This window comes from Brachyistius frenatus, unplaced genomic scaffold, assembly GCF_029030835.1.
Source record: "Brachyistius frenatus isolate BFR_SWC_R1_liver_20210118 unplaced genomic scaffold, ASM2903083v1 Contig_11, whole genome shotgun sequence".
Lineage (NCBI taxonomy): Eukaryota > Metazoa > Chordata > Actinopteri > Embiotocidae > Brachyistius > Brachyistius frenatus.
In genome coordinates, this window is record NW_027210610.1 from 1,325,001 (window position 1) to 1,352,500 (window position 27,500).

A 27,500-nucleotide genomic window follows, 5' to 3' on the forward strand; every position below is an offset into this window, starting at 1 on the left:
ACACACAATCATAAACACAAAGTAAGAAACATTTCTCAGAGGGATTATGAAGTGGGACATTTTGTCACATTTGAACTCCAGAGAGGGGAACCTGCTTTAATGACGACACAATAATGTGCAGCTTGTTACTTAACTGCAATGGCAAATGTTGACATACATGCACATATGGAGCGCTGCACACGCACGCACACACGCACGCACGCACGCACACACACACACACACACACACACACACACACACACACACACACACACACACACACACAGATTGTTATTGGCAGCTGCGTGTTGCTGACTGTGGGGGTCGTGTCGGGTGTCGACACATCTCTGACACACTTGTCACTTACACGGCATTCTCGTCAACACTTTGCTCGGACACACACACACACGTGTACGCACACGCACATGCACACGCACACACACACACACACATAGGACCACTAATTCTCCATGCCACCAGGGTCACAGGGTCAATTAAATTGTTTTCCTGAAGTTTTGATAGTTTCACATAAGACCTTTCTCTTCTGTAAAAAAGTTAAAAGTCAGGATGGGTGTCATTGTGTCTCTGCAACTCAGGGCCTCCAAGGAGAGCATTTTCACGAGGTCAGAAAAGGTGAGGAAGAGAGGGGAAGACGGGGGTGTGACATTCTGAGCGGGCTCACGTTACCGTATGCCGGTAAGGGCAGAGGTAGCTGCGTTGCATGCCTGTGGCAAGTCGTTAACGGTTTTAACAGTGTGACAGACGAGCTGGGAAGTAAGAGGAGGCCCCTGATGACGGCAGACATCTCTCTCTCTCGCTCTCTCTCGCTCTCTCTCTCTCTCGCACATACAAACACACCCAGAAGCACTCTCATAGCGAAATCTCACAATGTCTGGTCGATGCTCTTCAACAGTCAGCCACATTAGCACTAGTTGACTCGTGTGTAACTGCCTATGAACTCTACCAGGCTTAGATCACAGAGGCTTTGTAGTTGTGTGACAAACTTTGTTTTTCAGTGGCCAAAAAAGGCCAAAGAACTCTTTTGATTGCACATATAATTTATGGTCAATTCATCGACTGCAGGATCTTTGTTTGGATAACTGTCAGGAGGACACACCAAGTTTAAATATTAAGAAAAACCTGTACAGTAACTCACCATCCTCCGACCTCTCGCTGTCACTCTTGTCCTCCCTTACTTCATGTTTCTCAGAGGCCCGACTGTCCTTGTGGTGAGCTCTGTTTGGATTGATGCCCATTAGCACTTTGGGCTTTCGACCCCTCTTCCTCTTCTGACTGGCTGCCGGCTCCTGCTGCAGGTCTGATAGAGCAACAGTAAGAGGAGCGTTAAGTTTTGGGGTGCTACTTAACAAACAACAAGTGTATGTATATATATTGTCCCTCTATCCCCACCTTTTCCTTCTTGTCTGCAGTGACTCTTGGAAGTGTCCTCCGCGCTGCAGTGCAGCATACCTGCTGACGGCGCACCACGCTGGGCTGCAGCCTTCTGCTTCAGCTGGGTCACACGCCTGGCCAGCCTGGAGCTCAGCGCGCTGGGCCGACCTCTGTGCTTACAACGAGCTTTAATCTGGAGACAGCGAGCGGAACAACTATTTATTGACTTATTTCTTTCTGCTAATTGTAACATCCAGGAGAAGAAAAAAAAAAAACAGTAGCAGCAGGAAGTGGCTGTCAGAGTGTGTGTGGATGAACCGGGAGAGACCGCAGAGCGACTGACCTGTGCCGCGCTGAAGCTGTTGAAGTTGTGATTGGACATTGAATTCCTGGCTTTATCCTCCAGTATATTCAGCCCGGTCCTGGAAACCGTAAAAACACAGCAGTGGCACACTTAAACGAGAACTTATCATACATAAAACAGATCAGAGAATCCACCTGATATCCTCTGTAACTCTGCCTCTCTGCTCTTTCCTTTCTAGTTTCACTCATTGTTTCACTCTCTTCTTTTCTGTCTCATAACTTTGATGAGGTAAAAGACAGGCTCCGTCGACCGTCTGCGCAGTTTGACAGCAAACAGAAATATTCAGCGGCCGTGCGAATACGAAACTGAATCATCACATAACAGGGTAAGAATTATCTGGTGTGAAGAAGACTATAGAGAAGAGAGACAGAGGGAGGAGGGGCAGGAGGAGGATGGTTGAGGGGGAAGGGAAAGAGACAGAGAGGGAGATGAAGCAGTCTCAGGGGAGTCTGTCCGTTGACCGGAGCTTCAGGGCTCAATCGATAAACACTAACCTCGATTGAACACTACTCCTCCCTTCCTCTCTCTCTCTCTCTCTCTCTGTCCTTCCTTCATTGCTTGAATGCTCTCTCACACCACAGGCAGCCAGCACACACACACACACACACACACACACACACACACACACACACACACACACACACACACACACACACACACACACACACACACACACACACACACACACACACACACTGATAGCAGCTGGTGTCTGAGGCAGGTGAATCCTATATTCCCAGAGAGGGAAGGTTTGGATCTCAGCATCTCTGCTCCCAGGAGAGGAGAGGAAAGGAGAGGAGAGGAGAGGAGAGGAGAGGAGAGGAGAGGAGAGGAGAGGAGAGGAGAGGAGAGGAGAGGAGAGGAGAGGAGAGGAGAGGAGAGGAGAGGAGAGGAGTCTGTAAAGCATTCCCACTTCTGTCTGTTGCATCCCCCCCTCCTGACCACAAACCTCTGACTTTGAGTTTTAAATCCACAAAATCTACCTCTGGTCATGACGAGCATGTAAACTAAAGCATATTACAACAAAGCAGGTATCTAAATACTTCATACTTTTGGGCTACTGAGCCTCAGTTCAGATGAAAAGGAATCTTAAAGCTACAGATACAGTGATTGTTAAGACAAAAGGTGCTTCCAAACCTTCTCCTTTCAAGAAGACAATGCGCCTGTGCATTACTGTTTAATACAGATGAACTCGACTGGTTTGCTAAAAACACATTTGCAATGAACTGGGATGACGACTAGGTTTTTGGACTCCCAAATAGCGTTAAAAATCGCCTCTACCCACACATTACTGATGCAGTGAATGTCGAGGGTGCATACGGGAATTTATACTTTCAGAACCTGACCATCATTTCACGCAGCGACTGGCCAGCTGAGCAGACATAAGGAGGGTTTAAACACCGATGTAAAAACCCTGACTGATAAAGTTACACCACTGCAGCCACTTCTTCAAATTAAAAGCCCTCATATAAAATTAAAAGCCCTCTAGCATTTCATAAACGGTTCAGCAATATACTAGGTCTCGTTTTTCACACAACTACTCCCTTCACTTTTCATTTACAACCAACAGCAACAACATGACTACCTTCAGGGAGAGAAAACCGTTTTTGTTTCTTATTTGAAAGACAAGAGCTTTACCTCTTTTTATTATGCCGTTTTTTTCACCTTGTGTTCAAGTGTGACTTTTCAGAGAAAGTATAAACACTTAGAATGTCTGGCCAAATGAAGGATGTTGCAGCAGCCCACTTGTGCCGATGGTTTAGGAATAAAATGCTCAAGTGTCCATATACTTTTGGCCATTTAATGCTCATCTATGATTGAAGGGAAAGAGTCTGTTGAGTTCGGTAGGCTACCATTCCTCTTCATCTCTCACTCTTTTTCTATTTTACTTCACCCTCTCAACTCTCATGAAAAGATGAAAGAGTAAACAAATGACACATTGCTTGTTAATAACAACAGAGATGCTGCTCAGGCACGTCGCAACCGGCTCTACTAATTAAACAAGTATAGTGCGTATGTGTGTGGTGCACCTGCATGTATGACTAAAGGCTTTCATTGTCATTTTCATTAGTGCTTTCTAATCATGGTAACCGTGACAAACCTGGAGTTTCTCTAATCATTTTATCAAGGCGAGAGGTGCACATGCTAACAGAGGTGGGGCACCATGAGAAAACACATTTATCATTAGGAGTGTCGAACGCTGGTCATGTGTGAGTGTGTGTGTTTGTGCAGGAAATGTGTGTCAGCCTGAAAGTTTGCATGTCTAAGGTGTTAAATAATGTGTGGTTGGGTGTTGCAGCTGGTGGGGGTGGTGTTGAGTCATTTATCACTGTAATAACTGCACATCAGGACTTTGTCCAGCTGTATTAATATATGCTGCAGGTTCACATGGAATCAGGACATAATCAATACAAGTGATAAATATGATTAAAAGTGATTAATGGTGATTAATGAAGCTCTCATCTCCATTACCTTCTCTCATTAAAAATCACACCCAGCTCACAGGTCCCATCACATCACCCACTCGGTGTGTGTGTGTGTGTGTGTGTGTGTGTGTGTGTGTGTGTGTGTGTGTGTGTGTGTGTGTGTGTGTGTGTGTGTGTGTGTGTGTGTGTGTGTGTGTGTGTGTGTGTGTGTGTGTGTGTGTGTGTGTGTGTGTGTGTGTGTGTGCGCGCAGCTCCTTCCAGTGCCCAATCAAGCAAATCATCAGCTATAGAGCATGCGAATCAATTCAGCTGAAGAAGAACTTCTTGAAAATCAACCGTGCCTTTCAGTAAAAACACAAACAGAAATCAGGATGAATGAGCAGGGCTTGCCAATCACACTGATTATACTGACGCAATATCAGAGGACTGACCTGAGTCTTTTGGAGCTCTCGACAGCAGCTGGGCCGGGGGCGGACTTGCGCTTGCGGGGGCGGCCGGGCCCCCGGCGGGCAGGGCTACGAGACGTCTCCTCTTTCCTGCGGGGAGGAAGACAAGAAGAGGAGGAGGAGGAAGAGGATGGCGAGAGAGCGAGATTAAAGACGTAGTCAGGACAGCGGGGAAAAAAATCAGGAAGGAGCTTGTATCGGCTACAGGTCAAACTGCATTAAGTATGAGCAGGCAGCAAGTCCTGATAAATCAGGAGGATGCAGCATGAAAGCAGAATTGTGAATGTTGGAATGCACAATTCAATCGAGACAAAAAGGTGTGTGTGTGTGTGTGTGTGTGTGTGTGTGTGTGTGTGTGTGTGTGTGTGTGTGTGTGTGTGTGTGTGTGTGTGTGTGTGTGTGTGTGTGTGTGTGTGTGTGTGTGTGTGTTGTTTGTGCTCACTGGTGGTCGTGTTTCCTCTGTAGTTTGGCCAGTTCTCTCTGTTTCTCTTTGTAGCGGCGCTGTAGCTCAGCCAGCTGGACACGCATGGCCAGCTCCTCCCCTCCCATCGTCTCCATGGAGCCCTTCACTGGGCACACCTGACACACACACACACACATATGGAGACACACACACACACACACACACACACACACACAAGCAGAGGAATTTAAATGCCAAACACAAACTTCAGTTCAACAGTCATTGGATGTGCATCCAGCTTGTGTTTGGCCAGCTTGTTGATTACTTTCTGTAACCAAACGCTCCCATGTTTGATCCCTAAAGCAGCTAATTTTTGTTAACAGCTTCTACTCTTAGAGGCAGATTTTTAGGGGACATTTCTCCGTGGTAAAATATTTGCAAACATCATGTCACAAATAACTGGCATCAACAGATTACAAAGCTAATAGCAGTTGTTATTAAATCGACCGTGGATTCGTTTAAATTAATTTCTAATTAAATTTGAAAATCAAATAGCATCAAAAATACAAAACTGGCGGTTTCCAGCCTTTTTCTGGAAGTTTGTGGAACTTTAAGAGAATAAATATATTGATCCACAGCAAGCGCCTGAGTCACCTTTACTTCAATATATATAAAAAAAAAAAGTAACTTCAGCACAAACCTGCCAGATTCAATCGCATAAAAATATGATTATTTAACTGAAAAGCTTCAGATTTGATTCAGTGGTGCATCCTACTTCAGCGCCTTCTCAAAATGCACTTTCTGTCATTTCTCGTGTTCATTATATTTATTGTGCCTTTGTTTTACTGTTCGGCTTATCCTATTTTGATTTATTGCTTTCTATGTCTGTTTATATTTTCTGTTATATTCCCTATAATGTTTTCTATGATGTTATTTATGAGCTCTGTTGCACATAACTAAGCATAACTACTGTTTTATAAAGGGCTACACAGATACAGTTGTTATCATTACACTCTTAAATTGATGGTCTAGTTATCAGTTGCATCACTGATGATGACCAATGGGCATTTTCTGCAGATTTCTTAGTTGTTATTCTGCTTTGAATGAATTTATTAGATATAGTCCTAACATTTAAAGAGTGTACACACCAGACAGTCTCCTCTCTGAACCATGTTTGGGTATTATTTATGTTTGTAGAAAACAAACCAGGCGTGATTCCATTGTTCAACACCTCAACGAGCCACATTTTAGCACGACTGATATATGACTGCATGCATAAACACAAAATATTTCAAATCACTTAATCCTCACCGGCTCGTGCCGGGGCGTCCAGCTGCACTTCCTGCGCAGGTTGAGCCTCTTCCTGATTGGACACTGCTGGTCGGCCCCCACGTCCACGGCCCCTCCCCCCATCTCCAGGGCACGGGCGGCCGCCAGCGTTGCCAGACTGTGGAGGTCAAAGGTCAGCATGTCCTCACCTGCACGGAGACGAATTGTTTCAATTTAGATTGGTACATCACACCGCGGCTGACGCGGTGTTATAAAACATGCTGTGAGCCGAGCGGATTTATTTGTGGAGCGATGAAACTGTGCCTTGAAAAGTGGTGATATTTATGATATTAGCTGTGTAGTTTATTTGATGTATACTGGTGTTCATGCCTAATCGTACACACAGACACACGCGCAAGGGGGAGCGGTGGAGAACGATCACTACATCTGTCACTGTCATTAACTCTGTCATTGTCACAGCACCAGCAGATGAAACAGAATATTCATGAGACCATCCACACACACACACACACAACCACACACACACACACACCACACACACACACACACACACACACACACACACACACACACACACACACACACACACACACACACACACACACACACACACACACACACACACACACACACACACACACACACACACAGACATACCTATGCAAATAAAACACACTCATTCTGAACACACACAGGCACCTACAACATTTTCGCTGAGCTACGCAGACATGGGCAAACTGCATGAGAGTGTGTGAGGGAGAACTGGAGAGAAGGAGAACGAAGGGTGGAGGAGGAGGAGGACTGCAACGCAGCGAGAAGAAGGGGAGGGAGGGGATGGGGAGTAAAGGGGAGGAGAAGCAATAAGAGGCAAAGTGTTTATTGAGCTATCTATTTATTCTCCTACATCTCCTCATTATGGACATGGACAGAATCCAATTTCCCCTTCGAGAGGAGAGGAGAGGAGAGGAGAGGAGAGGAGAGGAGAGGAGAGGAGAGGAGAGGAGAGGAGAGGAGAGGAGAGGAGAGGAGAGGAGAGGAGAGGAGAGGTTGTTTTTTTTACTGGATCACTCAGTCTGTGCACTGGAGCTGCAAGGCCTATTCACTGACATCTGACATTATTAAAACCTGTGTGCGTGAGTGGGAGATGGAGACAGAAATGCGGTAAACAGAGGAGAGAGAGAGGAGGGCAGGAAGGATGGAGTCTTTGTCTGTGAAGAGAGAGAGAAATGAGAGCGAAAGAACAAACGGATGTGAGAACGACAGGTGAGTCCTCAGAGAGCGACGGCGTGAGCGGGAAGGAGCTGAGAGATGTGGCTTTGTCCTGTCCTGGCTCGCAGAGGTCAATGCCATCTCATCTGTCAGACCTCTGAGCCAATGGCACGCTCCGATTACCCTGACAGGATGACATCACCACTGACATCACCACGCCTAGTTTAGTATCCTGGAGGATGGCCACAATCAATAGATACCCTCCGCCCACAGCATACCATACACACACATGCACACGCACGCGCACACACACACACACACACACACACACACACACACACACACACACACACACACACACACACACACACACACACACACACACACACACACACACACACACACGTGCACACACACACACACACAGCTTTGCACAGTAATAACACCACACTGTGTCTCTAACGGGGGTGAAGGGTGTAATAAGAGGCTGCACAGGGGATTTCAAGGGGAAAAACAAAAACAGAGGAGGAAAATTAAAAACCATTAAAGTTGATATGGGCCTAGTTATCATTAGAGGCCGTTAAGGAAGTTTATTGAGATGAAATTTCAATATAAAGGAAACGTGAAAGAATAAAAGAAACTGTGATACAAAGAGCTCTTCGGTCTATGTGTAAACAGAAGGTGTTAATTTATAGATGGGAGGGGAGAGTATCTCTTGATTCCTTTATCTGTAATTGTGATCTCTGGTGAACAGCTGAGATATCCGTCTGCATCAAGGAGCGCCATAAATGCATCTGTCTGGGATCGGTTTCATCTCCCAAACGCATTCACATTGACAAAAACGCCATCAGCGGTATTAATAACATTCTGAGGCCGGAGCGGGTTTTAAATAAATGTGTTGCAATTTGGAGAACGTTTTCCACGCCACGACAGGACTTATTGATTTCACACCTATTACACATGCTAACCACGTGCGCACACATGTAAACAAATGCGCACTCACACGCTCGGTATCTCTCGCGCACACACACACACACACATGCACAGACATCAGCTGAGCGACTTATGATTTTTACACTTATTAATTCCGTCAACAAGGCTTGCAGAGGCAGGATTTACACACAAGATTACATTGGTTTAATATGAAAAAAAAAAAAAAAAAAAAGAGGAAGAAGAAGCGGGTGAGGGGGGAAAGAAAATAACAAAGAGGGAGGAGGAGGAGGAGAGGCGGGAGGAGGCGCAGGCAGGGAGCAGGCAGCCTGGTGGAGAGACACATAGACTCTGATGGAGGAGAGCAGGGATTCATCTGGGATTACTTAACAGCTTACACACACACACACACACACACACACACACACACACACAGCGTGCACGCCACGCACGAAACCCACACACAAAGATGCTGGCATAAATAAAAACACTTTCTCTCAGAGGGACGAGAGGAAAATAGGAGCGCTTACAGGAGAAGTGTTTTAAAGGAAAGGGTCTAATTAGCAAAGCAAGACGCCAGAGCCTGGGGGACACACTGGGCCGAGTGTGTGTGTGTCCTGGCTTGTGTCTGAAGCTTAGCTTGTTTGTCCATCTCTGTGTCCCCCCTCGAAATGCGCGCGCACACACACACACACACACACACACACACACACACACACACACACACACACACACACACACACACACACCCTTCCCAGAGGGGCGAGAACAGAGAGCAAGAGCAAAGGAAGGAAGCAGGACAGTTAGTGGGAAATGTGTGTGTCTGTGTGTGTGTTAGTGTGACATGATACACATCTGGATTGCACACATCTCCCAAGCCGTTTTTTTTTTTTGGTTCATTGTACGTGTGTGTTTGTGTAAGCAAGAAGTAAAGTAGGGTAACATTTTTCTTTTCTTTTTCCTTGATCTAATTTTTAGGGGCATTTTGATCCTTTCTTTACAATAACAACAAAATGTATACTGGTTGTGTAAAAAAAATTTAAATAGTATACATCTAATTATCAGGGGTGTTTCACATTTTTTGGGTTTAATTTCACAGGCATTTTATCAGCTTTCAAAGGTTTAGAAAGTGGGTTACAACATCAGGTATTTAAATAAGGTTGGAGGAAAAAAAACATTTTCTCACCTTCAGCGTCTTTTTCTTTGCTCTCTCTGTTCCTCTGCTGGATCTCTAGCTCGGCTAGTTCTCCCAGTATCTCCATACCGTGGTGGGATGAAGGGCACGGGGCCCGGTCGTCAGGTACTGGTGGGTACAAGGCATCTCTGGTGGCGCACAGAGCCGCAGCGATCAGGAGCTCCAGGCTCCACATGTAGGCCCCTTGGAGCTGGGCTGCTGTACTTGTCGTGGGAGGGAGGACTGGGTCAGCAGATGGGGAAGGAGCAGGAGAGCTACATATTAATTCCACCGAGTCCTCACCTGTACTCATCCTGCACCCCTCCCTCTCTTCTTCCTCTTCATCCTCAACCACCTCTACAGTCTCTCCATCGTTATGCCCATCCGCCTCTTCGTCCTCTTCAGGCACAGACAGAGTACATTCTGTTGGTTCAGGCTCCATTTTCTCTCCCTCATCCTCCTCCGTGTCCTCTTTTCCATGCTCCTTATCATCCTCCTGCTCTTTGGATAGCTGGGGCTCCTCCAGGCCAGCCTTCTGGCCCAGGCAACCCAGAGAGAGCTCTACTTTTAGGGTTTTGCCTGTGGCTGCGGCTGGGCAGGCTGGATCTGGGACTGGAGCTGGGAAAGGGCATGGCGGCAATCCAGAAATCTGGGGCTCGGAGACGGAGCATCCTTTTGTTTCCTTCCTCGCCTCCTCCGTAACTCCACTCTGGGATTCCACCACTTCACAGTCTCTTTCACTCTCTTCTTCTTTGCTTATCTCCTCTTCCTCAGTGAGAGAAAGGATGTGGCATGGGTGTGGGAGGGACTCGGAGTCAGGCTCTGCTGGCTCTTCATCCACCGTGGGTGGCTCAGCCAAGCGAGCTTCGGGAGGCGAGGGCCCGGCCTTGTAACCCATGGTGATCGGAGGGTAGGTATAAACAGGTGGCAGGTCTGGTTGAGGGAGGAGAGAGCAAAGGTCAAATAGGTCTTCTGACGTAAACGTATTAAAACGTATTTATCTCCACAAAAAAAAAAACCTAGTTGTTTTAAATTCTGATCACACACACAAGATGAAACATGTGATTACAGTTGGGATTAAACAACAGCAAGGTGCAGAAAACAGTGTGTTTCTAGTGTAGAATATATATAGAAGATGTGTGTGTGAGTCTGTGTGTGTGTGTGCAGACGTCTGAGTATATAGATCTATGTGGGATATTGATGACACCCTGCCGTTTTCCCGTGATTGCAGCGCTGGCCCTGTCACCACTGCTCTCTTATTATTGATGGTATCCCTCCGCCCCCTGACAACGCAGCCAGATGAATGCGTATCCTTCCGCCTGTACTTCTCAAGGACCCCTGAAGGATAAGGAGGGCTCTGTCTGAAGATTTCACTGACCTTCTTCTCATGACACACATGCAAGCTTGGACGCACACATCCGCGCTGGCAGGTCATACACACAAGAGAGTGCCCATATGCTCTCTGTGACCTTAATGGCTGGCCTGCCCGCTGTCCCTCTTTAGCTTGCGCAGGAAAAAAGCGCACAAATACACTCAAGGACACACAGAGTAAGGGATCAGCCATGCTTCAAACAATTTCTGCAAAATCAAAAGAATACCACGCTTCAAAGACCGGTGCCACATTTTGGCAGCGGCGGCCTCCATCTCTCTCTCACCCTTTTTTTTTTTCTTCCCCTCTCACACTATATCTCTCTGTCCCATTTGCTGTCTTTATATTTTTGTCATCTGACGCTTCAACCTGCTGGTGCCGTTCTTTCAATTCAGACGCTGCATTTATTAACCAACCAACAGGCTTCTCCACACACACCTGGCTCGAGGGATTGTGGATAGTCCTGAGGTGGCTGTCCTTCTCCTCTGTCGCTGCCCCTTTCCAGCCCCTTGGAGAGGTGTGACGGAGCGGGGCTGAGCGCCGGGGAGCGCGGAGCGGCTGCAGCCGGGCTCGGCGCAGGGGTCAGAGGATTTGGCGGGAGCGGACGCGTGGAAGGGGAGTGGTAGCAGGGCGACTGGCGGCTGCTGGGACACATTCCTGGCGACGGCGTGGATGTCTTAGGCGGAGGAGGGGTGTGAGAGAAAGGTTTGGCTGCGTGGGAGGAGGCGGTGGATGAAGAAGAGGAAGAAGAGGTTCTGGAGGCTGAAGATTCTTCTATGGTGATAGCATGCTCCTCATGTTTTCTCTTTAACAGAGGAAATAAAGAGAAAAAGATCAGAATTCAATTTTTTTTTTGAATGAATGCATAATATTAATGATTTTTTTTTTTTAAATCTTGATGGACAGATCAATCAAAACAAATACCTAAAAAACCTGACAGAAAAGCCATTGTCCACACTGTTTGATTGCCAAATGATCTGGCAATATGAAAGTGCAAAAGCACTACACCAACACTTTTTTTTATCAGTGACGAAAAGAGGAAGTGACTGGCTGAAATAAATATTGCTGAGTGGAACTTTGCACGTTTTTCTTTTCATGCTGATAGATCTTTAAACAAATGATTAGTGGCGCTGTGTTCTACGCCTGACAACTCCCAGTAGGAACATGAGCACTTTGCAGAAGTTCACAATATTTCCACACTTCCTAATTCTCATCGGCCCAAACTTGCACAATAATATGTCAAAACATTTCACAATTCTTAGAGTTATAGCTCTTTCCAAGACACTAGTGACAGTCTTACTTGTCCTAATGACTGGCGCTGCATGTGCTCCATGGCTCGCTGCTGCTGCTGCTGGTGCTGATGCTGCAGGGCGTACAGCTCCTGCTGCCGTAGGAACGAGGAGCGGGAGTAGACTGGGTGATGCTGCAGGTGAGGAGGGGGGCCTCTGCCTCCGTACACAGGGGGCCACAGACCTGACTGCTCAAGAACATCTTAGAGGAGGAATCAGAGACAGAAATACAGAAGGTGAATGAGAGATTGTTGAGGTTTTAGTTTGATTTTATACGTAGAAAAAATGGGGTAAAAGGAAGTTTTGGTGTTGACAAACCAACACCAGTGAACTATTTGAAAGAATAAGTAAATTAAGGTCAGTGCAGAAATATTTTGATAGCTACAACATCCCAGGGAAATCATAAATACATAATTCGTCACTGGACTCTTTTGACCGAATCAGTGAAACCTGATTGGATATCTGGCTGTTTTATACCATACAATCACTTGTTTTAATGTTTTCTCATTCTAGTTTTGTGAAGGGAAACACACATTTTGGTTTGGACCCCACCCTTAGCACATATGAATTCACACACACACACACACGCACACGCGCACGCACACGCACACGCACACACACACACACACACACACACACACACACACACACACACACACACACACACACACACACACACACACACACACACACACACACAGACACAGACACACACACACACACACACACCCCGCTCCTTGGCTGCCTTGTCGCTGGGAACCTTTGTTCTGTGAGATTAGCCTGAGTGGGCTAATGTTTCCCAGGGGAAGGGTTCAGTGGATGCACTTCCCCTCTCTGCAGGAACTCTCACGGAGCGAGGCAAGGGAGGCGGGAGATAATTAAATTTCACAGCCTGTTTGCAAAGCAGCGTTGACACACACACCACACACACACACACACACACACACACACACACACACACACACACACACACACACACACACACACACACACACACACACACACACACACACAAACACACACAAAATACAAACACATTCTTTTCACTCTCTAGCAATGGCTAAGATGTACAATACTACCCTGAACATATATTGTTTAAAACATGAACACAGTTTTGGAAAACTACACACACACACACACACACACACACACACACACACACACACACACACACACACACACACACACACACACACACACACACACACACACACACACACACACACACACACACACACACACACACACACACAGAGTCCAGTCCAAACACATCAGTACTCCACCGCAAGAGAGATGAAACGCCAGTTAAAATGCTTTGCATAACGCTAGGCACATGCAGAGGGGGGCGATGGAATAGCTGCTCCCATTAACGAAGCTATAAAACATGGTCCCACTGACAGAGGGACTTAGTTGAGCATTATATTATGATTAGCCAATGATACTAAAACTCTGGGAGAGAAATGGTAGCAGCTTTGATGGAACAAATGGAGAGAAGGAGGGAGGCGGGGGGGGAGGGGGGGGACAGTATGTATGGGGAGACAGCGATGACTATGGACTCTGCTGATTGTGCGTGCGCTGCAGTTGTTGTGGAAGGATGCTTCACGTACCGAGGTGATGATGAGGCCCGGGTTCTGTAGGGAGAACCACAAGAGGGGAGTTAGGGTCTTGGGTAAGCGACCCCAAGACGGGCTGCAGAGGGCTGGGGAGACCCGGTGGGAAGCCAGGGCTCATTCCCACATGACTCAGACCTGGAATAAAGGTGCACAAAAAACATAATCAAATGAGAGCAACACTGAAATACTTATAGACAGTGGTGAGTTTAGTACTCATTATAAATAAATAGATTAGAAATCAATTAAAAAAACAAGAAAAAAGCTTTAATCAACAAGAAATCAATAATAAAACACATTAATTGCATATTAAATGCTCACTGGACAGTTAGAATCATCAGGTGCACTCTACTCACTGTATGAATGCCCCATCCAGAGGGAGGGACTTCCTGTCCTCTGCATCCAGTGGTGATGAGCTGGGTGAGCATGTGCAGCAGAGTCCGTCCCTAACTGGCTCGTTCCTCCAGGCACCAAGAGGTGAGAGGTCAGGTCACCGTGGCAACTACTGGAAGGGTGGATCCTGGCGAACTCCACGCAATCCTTGTTTTCCCTGTCATGACATTAGGCGGGGATGAACTTTGTCATTATCTTTGATTATCCCTCTTGTTGTTGTCATCATCATCATCATCATCACCATCATTATGATCATTATCTTCATCCTTGTCATCTTCATTACCACCACTACCATTATAATCATCAAGAAAAGGAAATGTGACGGCAACAGGAACAGCCATCATCTTGTGCCCGGTCTATGAGTTCTCATTATATGTTTTCTTCCCTTAATATGACTACATAATAAGAGCCTGATACTTCACAGATATCCATATTAGTCCGTGTAACATTAATGCACCACATCTCATCTTCGGCAGAAAGAGGGAGAGGGGAAGCGAGAAAGTGAGAGGGTACAGAAATACCACATCAAAGGGTGAGAAGAGTAAATGGAATGAGGGTATGAGAGAAAAGACAAGCAGAGCTGCAGACTGCGAGAGAGTAGCCAAGAGAATAAAAGAACTGCAGCTTATCAGATGAAACCAAAAATGAATAGATGCTCCTGTATGTGTGTGTGTGTGTGTGTGTGTGTGTGTGTGTGTGTGTGTGTGTGTGTGTGTGTGTGTGTGTGTGTGTGTGTGTGTGTGTGTGTGTGTGTGTGTGTGTGTGTGTGTGTGTGTGTGTGTGTGTGTGTGTGTGTGTGTGTGTGTGTGTGTGTGTGTGTACGTTCACATGTGTTGGTGTTTGTGACTTTACCTGATGATCATTTCTCTGTCTCTATCCAGGTGATGAAGACTGATCTGGTCCTCTGTTATCCTCTTCCTCTCCTCTGCCTCCCGACCAAGAGGATACACGGGGCGCGACACTCCTGGACCGCAAACACAACAGGAGAAACGTGCTGTCATTCAACCAGTACTTGTACTACTTGTACACACAATATCATCCTGTGATGTTTGTTGCATGCCAGAAATGGTACCTTTCTTCCATATCTAAGCACCCTCGGTGAACCTCATCTATTTCTGTGACAAAAGATGATGGTCTACAATTCCCAGAAGGCATTTGACAACCACTTCCCATGCAGAAATCACCCTCTTTACAATGGATTTCTCCTTCAACATGAAAAAGGAGGATTCTGGACAGAAGGTGTTTGCAAACAGATTCTTGCTAAAGGCCCGACAAAGTTGTCTTGGTTTGGCCAGTAATAAAAATCTCTAGTGAATGTCAAAAGGACCAAGATATACTGTACAATGCCAATAGCTCTTCTTAAGTGTTTAATTGTGATTTTTTTTTTTTTTTCCTCAATGCAGCCTACAGTACAGAAATAGCATTGATTTTCAGTGCAAGGTGCATAAATGATGTCTGACCTTTCATGCTGGGCAGCACCCTGCCCTGTCTGCTGTGTCCAGGGGTGCTATCTGGTGAACGATGAGGGGGCCTGGCCACCGCAACCGCAATACCCACTGGAGGCTGCCGTACCTCCCCCTCTCCTGCTTCCCCTGCCTCTTTGCCCCCTCTGTCACTTCTCTCTCCCTCATTAGTGGAACCTCGGCGGGGAGGCAGCGACTGTTTGGGGGCGTCTTGCTGGGAGTTGTTGCTTTTAGCTCCTCCTCTGTCCCCTTTCTCTGATCTCTCTCCGCCCTGCTTGAGGCAGCCCAGACCTCCGAAGGGGCCTCGCTGTGGCAGCAGCAGGGGCTGCTGGGAGCTGTAGTTCATTAGGTTCTTCATGGCACTGCTCTCACCGTCGGTGGTGTGCAATGAGGAGCGGGATAGAGGCAGGGGGAGCTGAGAATGGGACTGGTTGTGGTCATTGTTTGGAGCTCTGTTGCTGAGCCCTCTAACTTCACCTTTACCTACTGATGCATGATGGATGCCTTGTCTCTGGTCCTCTTGGTGGGCCCCTCGAGGCCCCCAGGAAAGTGCTGTATGACCCCCGTCCCTTCCCCTCTCTTCTGCACTTGCTCCTTGGCTGCTGTGCTGCTGGTGGCGTATCCTTGCAACCTTTTGTCCCTCCCTCTGAGCTGCTGCCCCTGATACCACCCTCCCATCCGGACCTGAATGGGAACTGTCCCTGAAGGGGGAAGTCCTGGTGTCGGGACCGTTCTTGGACGTGCCCTGTCCAGCGCCAGGGTGTGCCTCGTGGGAATCTAGTGGGAGTGAGGGACGGTAAACATCGTCCACAACCTCGACATCTCTGAAGGATGAAGACGTTTCCAGGCTGCAGGACCGCAGTTCAGACTGAGAGCTCACATTGGAGCTGGGTTTGTGAAAGTGAAGCGTCTGCTGGGTCCAGTCGGGAGGTTTGTCGGCCTTGCCATATCCCAGCTGCTGCTGGTGGGGCTGGGATTTGTCCTTCTTCTGGCAACTACTAAGTCGGCTGAGGTGATGAGAGGGGCTTTCATACGATCCTTCTCCACTCTTATCATCCACCTTTCTGCCACCCCCACCTGCCCCGCGACAGTCGGGGGCTGCCAGGTCCCCCAGGGGCCCAACTGAGGGCACATAAGTTGGGCCAATGACCTTTGCCTCCCTGCCAGAACCTCCAGGAGTGGACGCTGGATCTTTGGAGGGTGTGAGTGTAAGAGGGGAGGGAGGGCAGTAAAACTCAGGATGCGGATGGTGATGCGCGTGGTGTAGCCACCCTCTGGCGACTGTGGAGCCCATGTGCAAGGCATGAGGAGGAGGTGGTGGAGGGGGAGGTGGAGGCATGGAGTAGGAAACAGAGTGCGGGGTCGGAGGTGCCAGGATTGCTGTCGCTGCAGAAGCCCCTCGTCTCATACATTCAGACGAAGAGTTTGAGGATTCACTAATCCTCATCTCCCCATTTATGTGTCCATCTTTGGAGCACCGCCTGTTGCCACCAGATGGAGGCCTGCCCACCCCACCACCACTGCAGCTGCTTAGTGCTCCCCCCTTCCCTCCGGAGCCAGCATCCGCCCCCGAGCCACTAGATAGTTTACAGGCACTCATATGTTTCATTCCCTGACTGCCCGAGTCCCCATCTCTGGACTCCTTGTGTCGCTCCAGAGAGTGTCTGTGGTCTTCCTCTCTGCCCTGGAGTGTGAGGTGAGGAAGGAGGGCATGGTGAGGGTGTGGGTAGGCTTGGTGGTGGTGACCAGATGGAGTGGTAGCGGGGTTCGCCTGGTGAGGATGGTGATGATGAAGCTGTTGTTTGTCTTTGCTCTCCTGGTGCCGCTCCTTGCTGCTCGATCGCTCCTTCTCCTTTGACACAGATGAAACCCCTTTCTCACCAAAGTCCTTGGTGCTCTTCCCGCCCCCTCCCCCATTGTCCGCCTCCCGGCTGCAAGAGCCAAGTGGGTGGCCTGGGGCAGTCCTGGACAGTGGAGGCAGGCTGTGATTGGTGGAGAGCAGAGGGGGCTGGGGAGGAAGGCCTCTCAGGTAGAAGTGATCTAGAAGGACAGGAGAAGGCTTATAATGGATGTGTGCAGTCTAAAGGGAGATTTAAATGATAGCTGCCAAAGTGCTTGTAAAAGTTTCATAGAAATAACGACATGGAAATGTATTTGTACAATGAATATTTTCAAGAAAAACAAATAGAAATGTTGATTCTTCGAATCACTAGACAGAGACCAGCTGTTCTTATTCCTGTGGTGATGCTGATTAAGCAGTTTAGGGAACCACTGCACATAAAAAGCTATTTTTGCACTCTGTTACGTTCACACACACACACACACACACACACACACACACACACACACACACACACACACACACACACACACACACACACACACACACACACACACACACACACACACACACACACTAACACCTACCTTTTTGAGTTTCATAGAAGCGGTGCTGTCCATAGAGACTGTTGCTATGGTGATCCAGGGGACTCATGGGGAGAAAAGGAGAAGCGAGACTTCCTGAATAGCTGGGGTACCCTGTCAGTGGGAGGGAGAACGAGAAAGAATTGATGTTTCTTCGCAGCGTTGACATTCAGCAGCCCTCTAAACAAACAGTTTATCTCTACAATCTATCATGAAATGGGACCATTTTGGAAAAAAAAAAAAAAAAGCAGAAAAAAAAAAATATGGCCGGTTAGTGCTACTTTCACCATAAATGCACTTTTGCACAAACATGCCAGATGAGTTGACATTATTTACAGTGGACAAAGTGGTGACAAAAACCACAGCCGACAGCTACTGCCAAGTGTTTGCAGCATTTAGCTGGATGGAATTTGCTCCTCTACAAAACACATTTTTCCCAAACCCAAGACAAATAGTATGAAGCATCGAAACCCCCCCCCTAAAACTCACACACACACACACACACACACACACACACACACACACACACACACACACACACACACACACACACACACAGTCCTCCCAGGAGGTCACTGGGAGGTAAATGGTCGTTTCACTCTGTTCCTCGTCTTCAAGGACGTTGAACTACACCGTGGGATAGAGGAGGTCTTGGCGGTTGTGTAAATGGGGGTGGATGGGTGCAGGGATGGCTGAGCGTCGGTGTGGGTGTGTATATGTGCGGGGTTGTTGTGGTGGTTTGGAGGGGTTGTTAAAAAAAACAGAAAAATCACCACAAGCTCATACACAAACACACACCACACAGGAGGCACACATCTCCACATTATGGAGCAAAAAGGTTTGTATTGTGTGTGTGTGTGTGTGTGTGTGTGTGTGTGTGTGTGTGTGTGTGTGTGTGTGTGTGTGTGTGTGTGTGTGTGTGTGTGTGTGTGTGTGTGTGTGTGTGTGTGTGTGTGTGTGTGTGTGTGTGTGTGTGTGTGTGTGTGTGTTGTGTGTGTGTGTGTGTGTGTTGTGTGTGTTTGTGTGTGTGTTTGTGTGTGCGAGTGTGTGTTCTCCAGCAGCTGGTTTCATGCCCCACAGAGTGTCCTTGCCGGCCCGTTAATTGGCAGCCGTTAAAAGTTTAACGGTGGTGGCCAAAGTAAACAGCACTCCATAAAAACTCATCCTACGCATTCCACAGTCACACTGCAAAACCACCAACACCCCCTCACTGCCTCCAGTATGTGTGTGTGTGTGTGTGTGTGTGGGGGGAGGGAGGTGGGGGGGGGGGGGTTCATGCTGCAATGTAAATGCATTAATGTCTGCACTCCACTGTGTGTGTGCATGTATGTGTGTGTGTGATTACTCTGACTGGTTAACAACCAGTGAATCTAAATGGCGACAATTAGCCAAAAGGCTCTATCAGCCATCTAAGGCCAATCCCCAGGGTAATGATGAGTAATAAAATTCAGGAGGGAGGGAGGGGAGGAACAAGAAGAGGGGAACAAAGACAGCGGAGGGACATGGTGACAAAAAATGAAGAGAGAAATAAAACAAGGGAGGAAAGGAAGGAAGGAAATGATAGAGGTTATTGATCGAATGAATGGCGAGACAGTGAAAGAAAAAAAAGAAGAAAAGAACAGGGCTGTCAATATGAAAAGCCCCCAATCTGGTGCTGCTGTGAGGCGTATGGAGAGAGAGGAGAGGGGGATGTGTGTGTGTGTGTGTGTGTGTGTGTGTGTGTGTGTGTGTGTGTGTGTGTGTGTGTGTGTGTGTGTGTGTGTGTGTGTGTGTGTGTGTGTGTGTGTGTGTGTGTGTGTGTGTGTGTGTGTGTGTGTGTGTGTGTGTGTGTGTTGGGGATGGTGTGTGTGTGTGTGAGGGGGAATGGAAGATGAAGGAGGAAGTGAAAGGGAAGTGGAGAGCTTTGAGATGGTGGAGATGAGAGGACAGGGGAGAGGGAGGTAAGGAGATGAGTGAGAGCACATGAGAGAGGAGACAAAAAACAAGGACAGGTGTGGGAGAGGGAGAGTATAAGAGTGTGAGTGTGTGTGTGTGTGTGTGTGTGTGTGTGTGTGTGTGTGTGTGTGTGTGTGTGTGTGTGTGTGTGTGTGTGTGTGTGTGTGTGTGTGTGTGTGTGTGTGTGTGTGTATCCGTGCGTGTGTGTGTGAGGGAGGGAGAAAGAGAGGCAGTTTTATGTGTGTGTGTGTGTGTGTGTGTGTGTGTGTGTGTGTGTGTGTGTGTGTGTGTGTGTGTGTGTGTGTGTGTGTGTGTGTGTGTGTGTGTGTGTGTGTGTGTGTGTGTGTGTGTGTGTGTGTGAGGTAATATGTGCATTTCTTCGTGAATGTCTCATCTGTGACCGTGTGTGAGTGGATGTGTGTGTGTCTCAGCCAGGTTTCTTCTCTCTGTGCTGGCTACGCTCCACTCTCTGGACCGTGGCCAGCTGGCCGACCGCCTACCAGAGCTCCCTGGCTTGAATTCTTAAAAACAATCATTTGTAGTGTGTGTGCGCATGCTCGTGCATGAGAGTGAACGTGCGCACGCACGTGTATGTGCGCGTGTTCAAACATCAAAGCTGAGCCACACAGACGTAAAATCTGTCTGATAGGCACACACATTCTCCCTCCGCATACACACACACACACATTCTCCCTCCGCATACACACACACACACACACACACACACACACACACACACACACACACACACACACACACACACACACACACACACACACACACACACACACACACACACACACACACACACACATTCTCGCTCTCTTTCCACTGCTGCTGCTCTCTCCTGCGTTCAGGTTGCAGTCCTGCCTCTGACACTCTCTATGAATCTGAGTTCAGACAGTCACTCCAGGCGACATTACTGCTCATTTAAAGGGCTTAACTGTTGCCGTTAATCGCTCTATGAGCTGCAAATGAGGCAGTCGAACAAACTCTTTAAAAGTTGCATCGGGAGAGATTTCTATGTAAAATTCTTATGAGTTTGTCTAGTGTTTAACTCATGAACTCGGGGCTCTGGAAGAGTCTCCTGTCTGTGAGTGAGAGGCAGTGTGCTTGGCTCATTTTCCCAAATTAATTTTTGGTGCTTGTGCACTCACCAGCAGTATGTGATCAATTAAAACTTAGAAGAGGGAAATAAACAGAGGTTTTACCAGACATATTTTGTTGTTTTTTTGCTCTTCTGGTTGAAAGTTATTTGAGTTTGTAATGGAAGGTCATTAATATGACAAATGTGTGATTTTTCTAATGTTTGGTCCAACTGGCATCACTGGCACGTGGACATTTTGACTCGTCATGGCAGGAACAGCACAGGTGTAACAAATAACACCAACTATAGCACAGTTCCTTTTAAAGGTCCTATATTTTACAATATTTTGGTGTATTTATTGGAGTCTTGTTTTCCATAAAATATTTTTCTGGTTTTAAGCACCAACAATGATCTGAGTATAGTTTTGCATCTCCTCTTTTAAGGTTCTCTCTGGAGCTCTACCAAGAACAGGCTGTTTTATGTCTGTATCTTTAAGGTTCCATTGATTTCATGACCCACCAGTGTGATTGGCTGACTCTTCTCTGAGTAATGCACCTCCAGGTCAACCCCAGGATTTATTTGGTCTTTTTTAGCTTACTAGCTCCGCTCAGTATTTTCCTCCACATTAAAGGCTGGACAGTGGGCCATGTTGAGGGCTGACAAATGATATAAGTGTGACATCACAAAGTGAATGTGGGCTGTGTGTATTTCTGTGGAGCTGAGCGTTTTGACACTTTCACAGTACTTATATAGCACTAACACCTGCTTTATAATGAAAATAGACAATAAAATCAGAATTTATAAAACATAGGGCCTTTAAATGTCCCAGAAAGTCATTCATATGAGGCAGCATGCACATCAGGATGCTGGAAAGTGAGTAGAATGCAGTTATTGAGTTATTGAGTAAACCTGCTATTTCCTGCTGTCACTGTGATGTGGTAAAATGCAGTAAAAAATACTATTACAATAGTCACATAGCTTGTTAAAAGAGAACTACGTTGTACGACATCAAAGAAAACAAACTCTGCTGCGAATGTGGCTGTTTATCTAATTCCTCAACGTCCCAGACTCTTGCAACATGGCATCACTGGGTGTTTTTGTTTACTCACTAACAGTTTGTGAAAAACTGGTGAAACGTGAAACTCTGATTCTGACCGTTTTCAGTCAGTTGAGAAATGCAGCCTGTGGCGGAAACTGTCTTTCTGTTGGAGCCTTTTTAGAAGTTATCTCTTTAGACCCATCTCACTGTCAAAAGAAAAATCCTCACGCACGAACACGCACACGCACACACACACACACACACACATATACACACACACACACACACACACACACACACACACACACACACACACACACACACACACACACACACACACACACACACACACACACACACACACACACACAGAAACGCATGCACACATATACCTGAAAGGCACAGATAACTATGTCAAGCTCACTCTCTCACCACAAACGGTTAACAGTCGAAAGAGGACATGATGCATGTGGATGCGCACATTTTTGTGTGCGTGCGTGTGTGTCTGATCAGGAAGGGGGCCGTTGGAGGTCGGTTTGCCCAGAAGGGGCCCTGAGGGTGGGGCTGCGGTCAGAAGGGGGAGGGGGCTGTGAGGGGGGAGAGGATGGTGGAAATGGGGGTGAGTTTCAGAACATATGTGTGTGTATTGGGGGAGGCTACCTCTAAAAGAGACGGTGACTGAGACATAATTGGGTGACAGAAGGGGAGTAAATGTGGGATGTAGGAGCCTGACATGTATTATTGAATTATTACCAATAATTATGATGTTATTTCTTAACTGCATCAAGGTGTGAGCGTGTATCTGGTACTTTTTTTTTAAAGTGTTGGGGCAAAAAGGAAGAGGGAGGTTTCGGTTGTGCATACGTTTCTTGTCATGGTGTGCCAGCTCTGAACTAGAAAACAGCCACTACGACAAAACCACATGCTTGCTGACAAACAGAGCCTGAGAGAGTTGTATGTCTGTGTGTGTTTCTATAAGTAGCATCATCTGAGGCGTCACTGCTGCACGTGTTTGGCCTCAACTCAGCGTTGGTTAAACCACTTAATGGCTCCATCTCAATCTAATCCCAAACCAAGACCCTGGATTAACCAGAGACCTGAGAGCTCTGGGCTGCTTCCTGCGTGTGCGTGCCTGCGTGTGCGTGTGCGTGTGTGTGTGTGTGTGTGTGTGTGTGTGTGTGTGTGTGTGTGTGTGTGTGTGTGTGTGTGTGTGTGTGTGTGTGTTTCTTACCTTCGTGTGAGTGGGGGAACCAGATAGGGGAAGCGCTTGAATGGGGTCCAGCCCTGTAGGAGGGGGAGGAGGGGGAGGCAGCAGGTCCAGAGGGGTGAGGAGAGTGCGAGGCCGGGGACCCCAGACTGCTGGCCAGGAAGGAGCCCATGAAGGAAGCACCTGAGGAACACAGAGGGAGAGTGTGGAGGTTTATGTGCAGTCAAACTTCCTCAGGAGTTAAATAAGGAAATGTGTAAATGACACGTTTAATGCTTCTTACATTTCTAGTTTCTATTTCAAAATACTTCAATAAATCTTTTGACAACACCGGCTATTCCAGTTTTGCTCAGGTTTATGTGTCACTTGTTGCAAACACATTCAGTAAAACTGTAAAAAATGAGTAGTTTTGGGACCTGCCCCAATGAAATGAATCCTCTCGCGCTATGTTCACACTGCAGATGGAAATGTTCCATGTCGGAGTGCTTTTTTCGCTTCACGTGTGACACGCAGTTCAGATTTATTCCTCTTAAACTTAATCGTGACAAAGCTTCAAGGAGACAGTGTTTTTTCTTAATCTGATCTGAATGGGCATAACCTGGAGTCTGATGTGTGTCTGACGTGTAACGTGAGTGACAGACAAAACGTAAAACAAAAGCTTACCAACTTGAAGTGGTTACTCACTACTTTGATTTATAAATTCTGTTTCGGTGGAGATTTGGAGGAGAGAGAAAATGACTTTAACATTTTAAAAAATGTCAAGGCCTAAACATTTAATTGTTAAGCTCTCTGCGGATTTTAATTCGCCATTAGCCTTTGAGTGAAAAATGTAGCCCCCTTCCATTTTCATTGCAACAAAAGATAAAATGATTGACGCTGTAATAACTGTTGAGAATTGTAATCCACTGTATTGACATGTTAAAAGCCTTCGCACTCATGGATATATTCCTCTAACTGGCCTGAAGTTGTGTTGGTGCCTGGCTGTCTTCAGTCTCAATTCTTCGGCCTCTGTGCTCTAGTTGCTTCTCAATCTGGAAGTAGATCTATACAAGGATAGCTGTTAATGTCTCTGAAAACAACGGAAGGTATTACGACAACCAATAGTTTGCAGAACCATCTGACTTCCTGTTGGCTCTCTGTACACACATATGGCATTAAATTAAATAATCATATAGCTGTTATTGACATTACAAATGTTATTGGACCAAATAGATCCAAATTCTTGGGGTTTTTGACGCTCAGAATTTTTATTTATTTTAATACTTATTCATTAACAGATGCTCATTGTACAATGATAGGAGGAAAACACTTTGTGGGCCAGTGTGCATGAAAAGGGGAACACGGAAGGCTTTACATTGCATCTACACTGGCGGTGTAAAATGCGCGGTATCACAGTAAAGCATGGGAACCTTGCATTTACGTCAACATACAATCACCGTTAAGGGAATTAAATGGTCGGATAATAGTCTGGATGAATTTTATATTTGTATAGAACTGTTAAAACATGGTTTGTTTAAACGTCTGTATTGTAAAAATGAGACGGCGTGATTGTTTTACCACAACTCTGCGCAGAACAGACGCAAACTCAGGCTTTCTGGTTGAATGTTACTGACTGAAAGTTAGTGACCTGTAAACTCAACAGCACACTTCCCAACAAGATGCTACATTCAAGTTTTCTACATGATCAGCAGGAGCAGCACAAAGACCCAACAAGAGACAGTCAGGTGTTCAGTAAAAACCTGAAACTGCCCAGAAAAGCTACTAAAACCAAATAAAATACTGACAAAAATCACACTCAAGACTTTATATGTACTAAAACCTGCAGTTGGTTTAGGCGTACACCCTGAAAAGATTTGATCATTCATAAAATCTCATACTGGGATGCATCTTGAAGAGTTCCACCTCTTCGATGGGAATATCAGTCTCACCCTGTGAGAGTTTCAGCGAACTGAGCGAGCAGGCTGAGTTCAGTTTGGCTCAGTTTGAATGTATCTTCACTCATCAGCATGCTTTCATTTAGTGGAACAAACTGAACAGTTGTAGGGGAAGGAGGAAACAAATCCACAGGGAATCAGGTAATTAGTCACTGGATGGAGAGAAAGGAGAGAGAGAGAGAAAGAGGTGGTGGGTTGGGTCGTTACCCATAAACGCTGCGTCGCATCTGAGGCAATTACCACAACCACAACAGTCCGCGTTTGGGTCTCACACACACACACACATGAACACACACATACACACACGTGTACATGTACAGTACCCTCACCTCGACGACATCCCAACGCCCTAACAACCACAACCACAAGTGCCTTCAGCTGTCTGCCAATCTCTCTCTTACACACACACACATGCACACACACACACACACACACACACACACACACACACGCACATGCACTCGCGCGCACACACGCGCGCACACGCACACGCAATAAGGAGAGCATGGGATAAATCAAGAGCGAGATGGAGCAGCGGCGTGTATTAGGAGACAAATCAGTGTGTGTGCGTGTGTGTGTGTGTGTGTGTGTGTGTGTGTGTGTGTGTGTGTGTGTGTGTGTGTGTGTGTGTGTGTGTGTGTGTGTGTGTGTGTGTGTGTGTGTGTGTGTGTGTGTGTGTGTGTCTATTTATACAGCTGGATCCTAAGCATGGAAACACACACTGATAAAGACACACACACACACAGCAGACAGTTAAAAGTAGAAATCCCTCCATCTTCTGCTCTTGATATTTTCACTCCACGCAGTCATAATAAATTTGGAGGAAGAGAAAAAAGACCCTCCTAGACATTTATTTTCTCTCTTTCATTCTCTCTCAGACAGGATATTTTTAGTGAGTTGGTTTTTTTTCTTTCTTTCTTTCTTTCTTTCTTTCTTTCTTTCTTTCTTTCTTTCTTTCTTTCTTTCTTTCTTTCTTTCTTTCTTTTTTTTTTTTTTCTTCTCCAAATCCTCTTTTGTACAACTGGAGATCAGCGGCCTTTCAGCCAGTCATAATAAAACACAGCTCGTACAGGGCTGGTTTCACAAGGCCCCCCTGGCAATGCAGACTCTCAGACAAACATATACAGACACACACACACACACACACACCTGTTAGACAGACACACACACACACACACACACACACACACACACACACACACACACACACACACACACACACACACACACACACACACACACACACACACACACACACACACACAGCTCCCTATACCTAATCTACTACAGTACAGTAGGAAAGATAGTTTTCAGATGAAGCACATCAAAGAGAAGCTCAATCGTAAAAGTCAATGTGTATTAAAGAAGACTTTTAACTCACTTGTTACACTGATTTCAAACAGTGGTGCTGCTGATTGGTAAGTTAAATACGTTGCATTCCTTGTTGACTTTCTTCCCACAGCTGTTCTTTAATCTCTCCCCCTATCAATTCTCCACCCTGCCCCCATCTCCCCATCTTTTTTCCATTTACTCATCTCCTTCCTTTTCTCCTCTTTTTCTCCCATTCCCTTTTTTTTTTTTTTTTTTCCTGTCACCTGACTCCCTACCCTCTCTGTCTGTTTTCTGTTGGCGAGTTGAAGAGAAAATCATATTTGCCCACTCCCTCTGGCCTGCTGATATGGAAAATCATCTCAGAGGCCAGCCACTAACGTAAACCTCATTTCTGTCCCTGTTTTTTTTTTTTTTTTTTTTCCTCCTCCCCTTCTTCTCTTCCTGGCCTCTGTTTCCACCTTTGTTTTATCCTGATCCACACATTCCCTTTCCATCTGTCACCGCTGCATCCTCTCGTATAGTTTCCCGTCTCTCTGTGCACAAACACCAAATGAAGAATACAAACACAGAATTAGCCACAGCTAATGAAGAAAAACACAAGCTCAGCAAACATTACGACGACTTCTCGCTGCTGATTTTGATTTTCTGATCAGCTACAAATATTCATCTCTTTTAAAAAAATTCCTACTGACCCCATCATGATGATGTGGCACAGACATATGCATATTTAATTTACCATAAATATAAGCTGCTAAATCAGAAGACAGCTACATTAATTCTCCGCAGTGGTAATTAAAGTAGAAA

The 27,500-nt window shown here is 46.4% G+C and overlaps 1 protein-coding gene across 3 annotated transcripts in view; it reads right to left on the reverse strand.

The window, feature by feature from the left end:
• bahcc1b (BAH domain and coiled-coil containing 1b) overlaps nt 1-27,500 on the reverse strand; it is a 65,603-nt gene that overhangs the window by 9,522 nt on the left and 28,581 nt on the right. For all 3 annotated transcript variants that reach the window (XM_069691378.1, XM_069691379.1, XM_069691377.1), the window contains exons 3-17: nt 23,455-23,613; nt 18,166-18,276; nt 15,736-17,778; nt 15,128-15,239; nt 14,239-14,432; nt 13,880-14,020; nt 12,284-12,474; nt 11,422-11,788; nt 9,627-10,547; nt 6,323-6,489; nt 5,051-5,187; nt 4,594-4,698; nt 1,716-1,794; nt 1,391-1,565; nt 1,137-1,298 (exon numbers count right to left, since the gene is read on the reverse strand). In XM_069691378.1, coding sequence (XP_069547479.1) covers nt 1,137-1,298; nt 1,391-1,565; nt 1,716-1,794; nt 4,594-4,698; nt 5,051-5,187; nt 6,323-6,489; nt 9,627-10,547; nt 11,422-11,788; nt 12,284-12,474; nt 13,880-14,020; nt 14,239-14,432; nt 15,128-15,239; nt 15,736-17,778; nt 18,166-18,276; nt 23,455-23,613 — 5,064 coding nt within the window. The remainder of the gene's footprint in view (nt 1-1,136; nt 1,299-1,390; nt 1,566-1,715; nt 1,795-4,593; nt 4,699-5,050; nt 5,188-6,322; nt 6,490-9,626; nt 10,548-11,421; nt 11,789-12,283; nt 12,475-13,879; nt 14,021-14,238; nt 14,433-15,127; nt 15,240-15,735; nt 17,779-18,165; nt 18,277-23,454; nt 23,614-27,500) is intronic.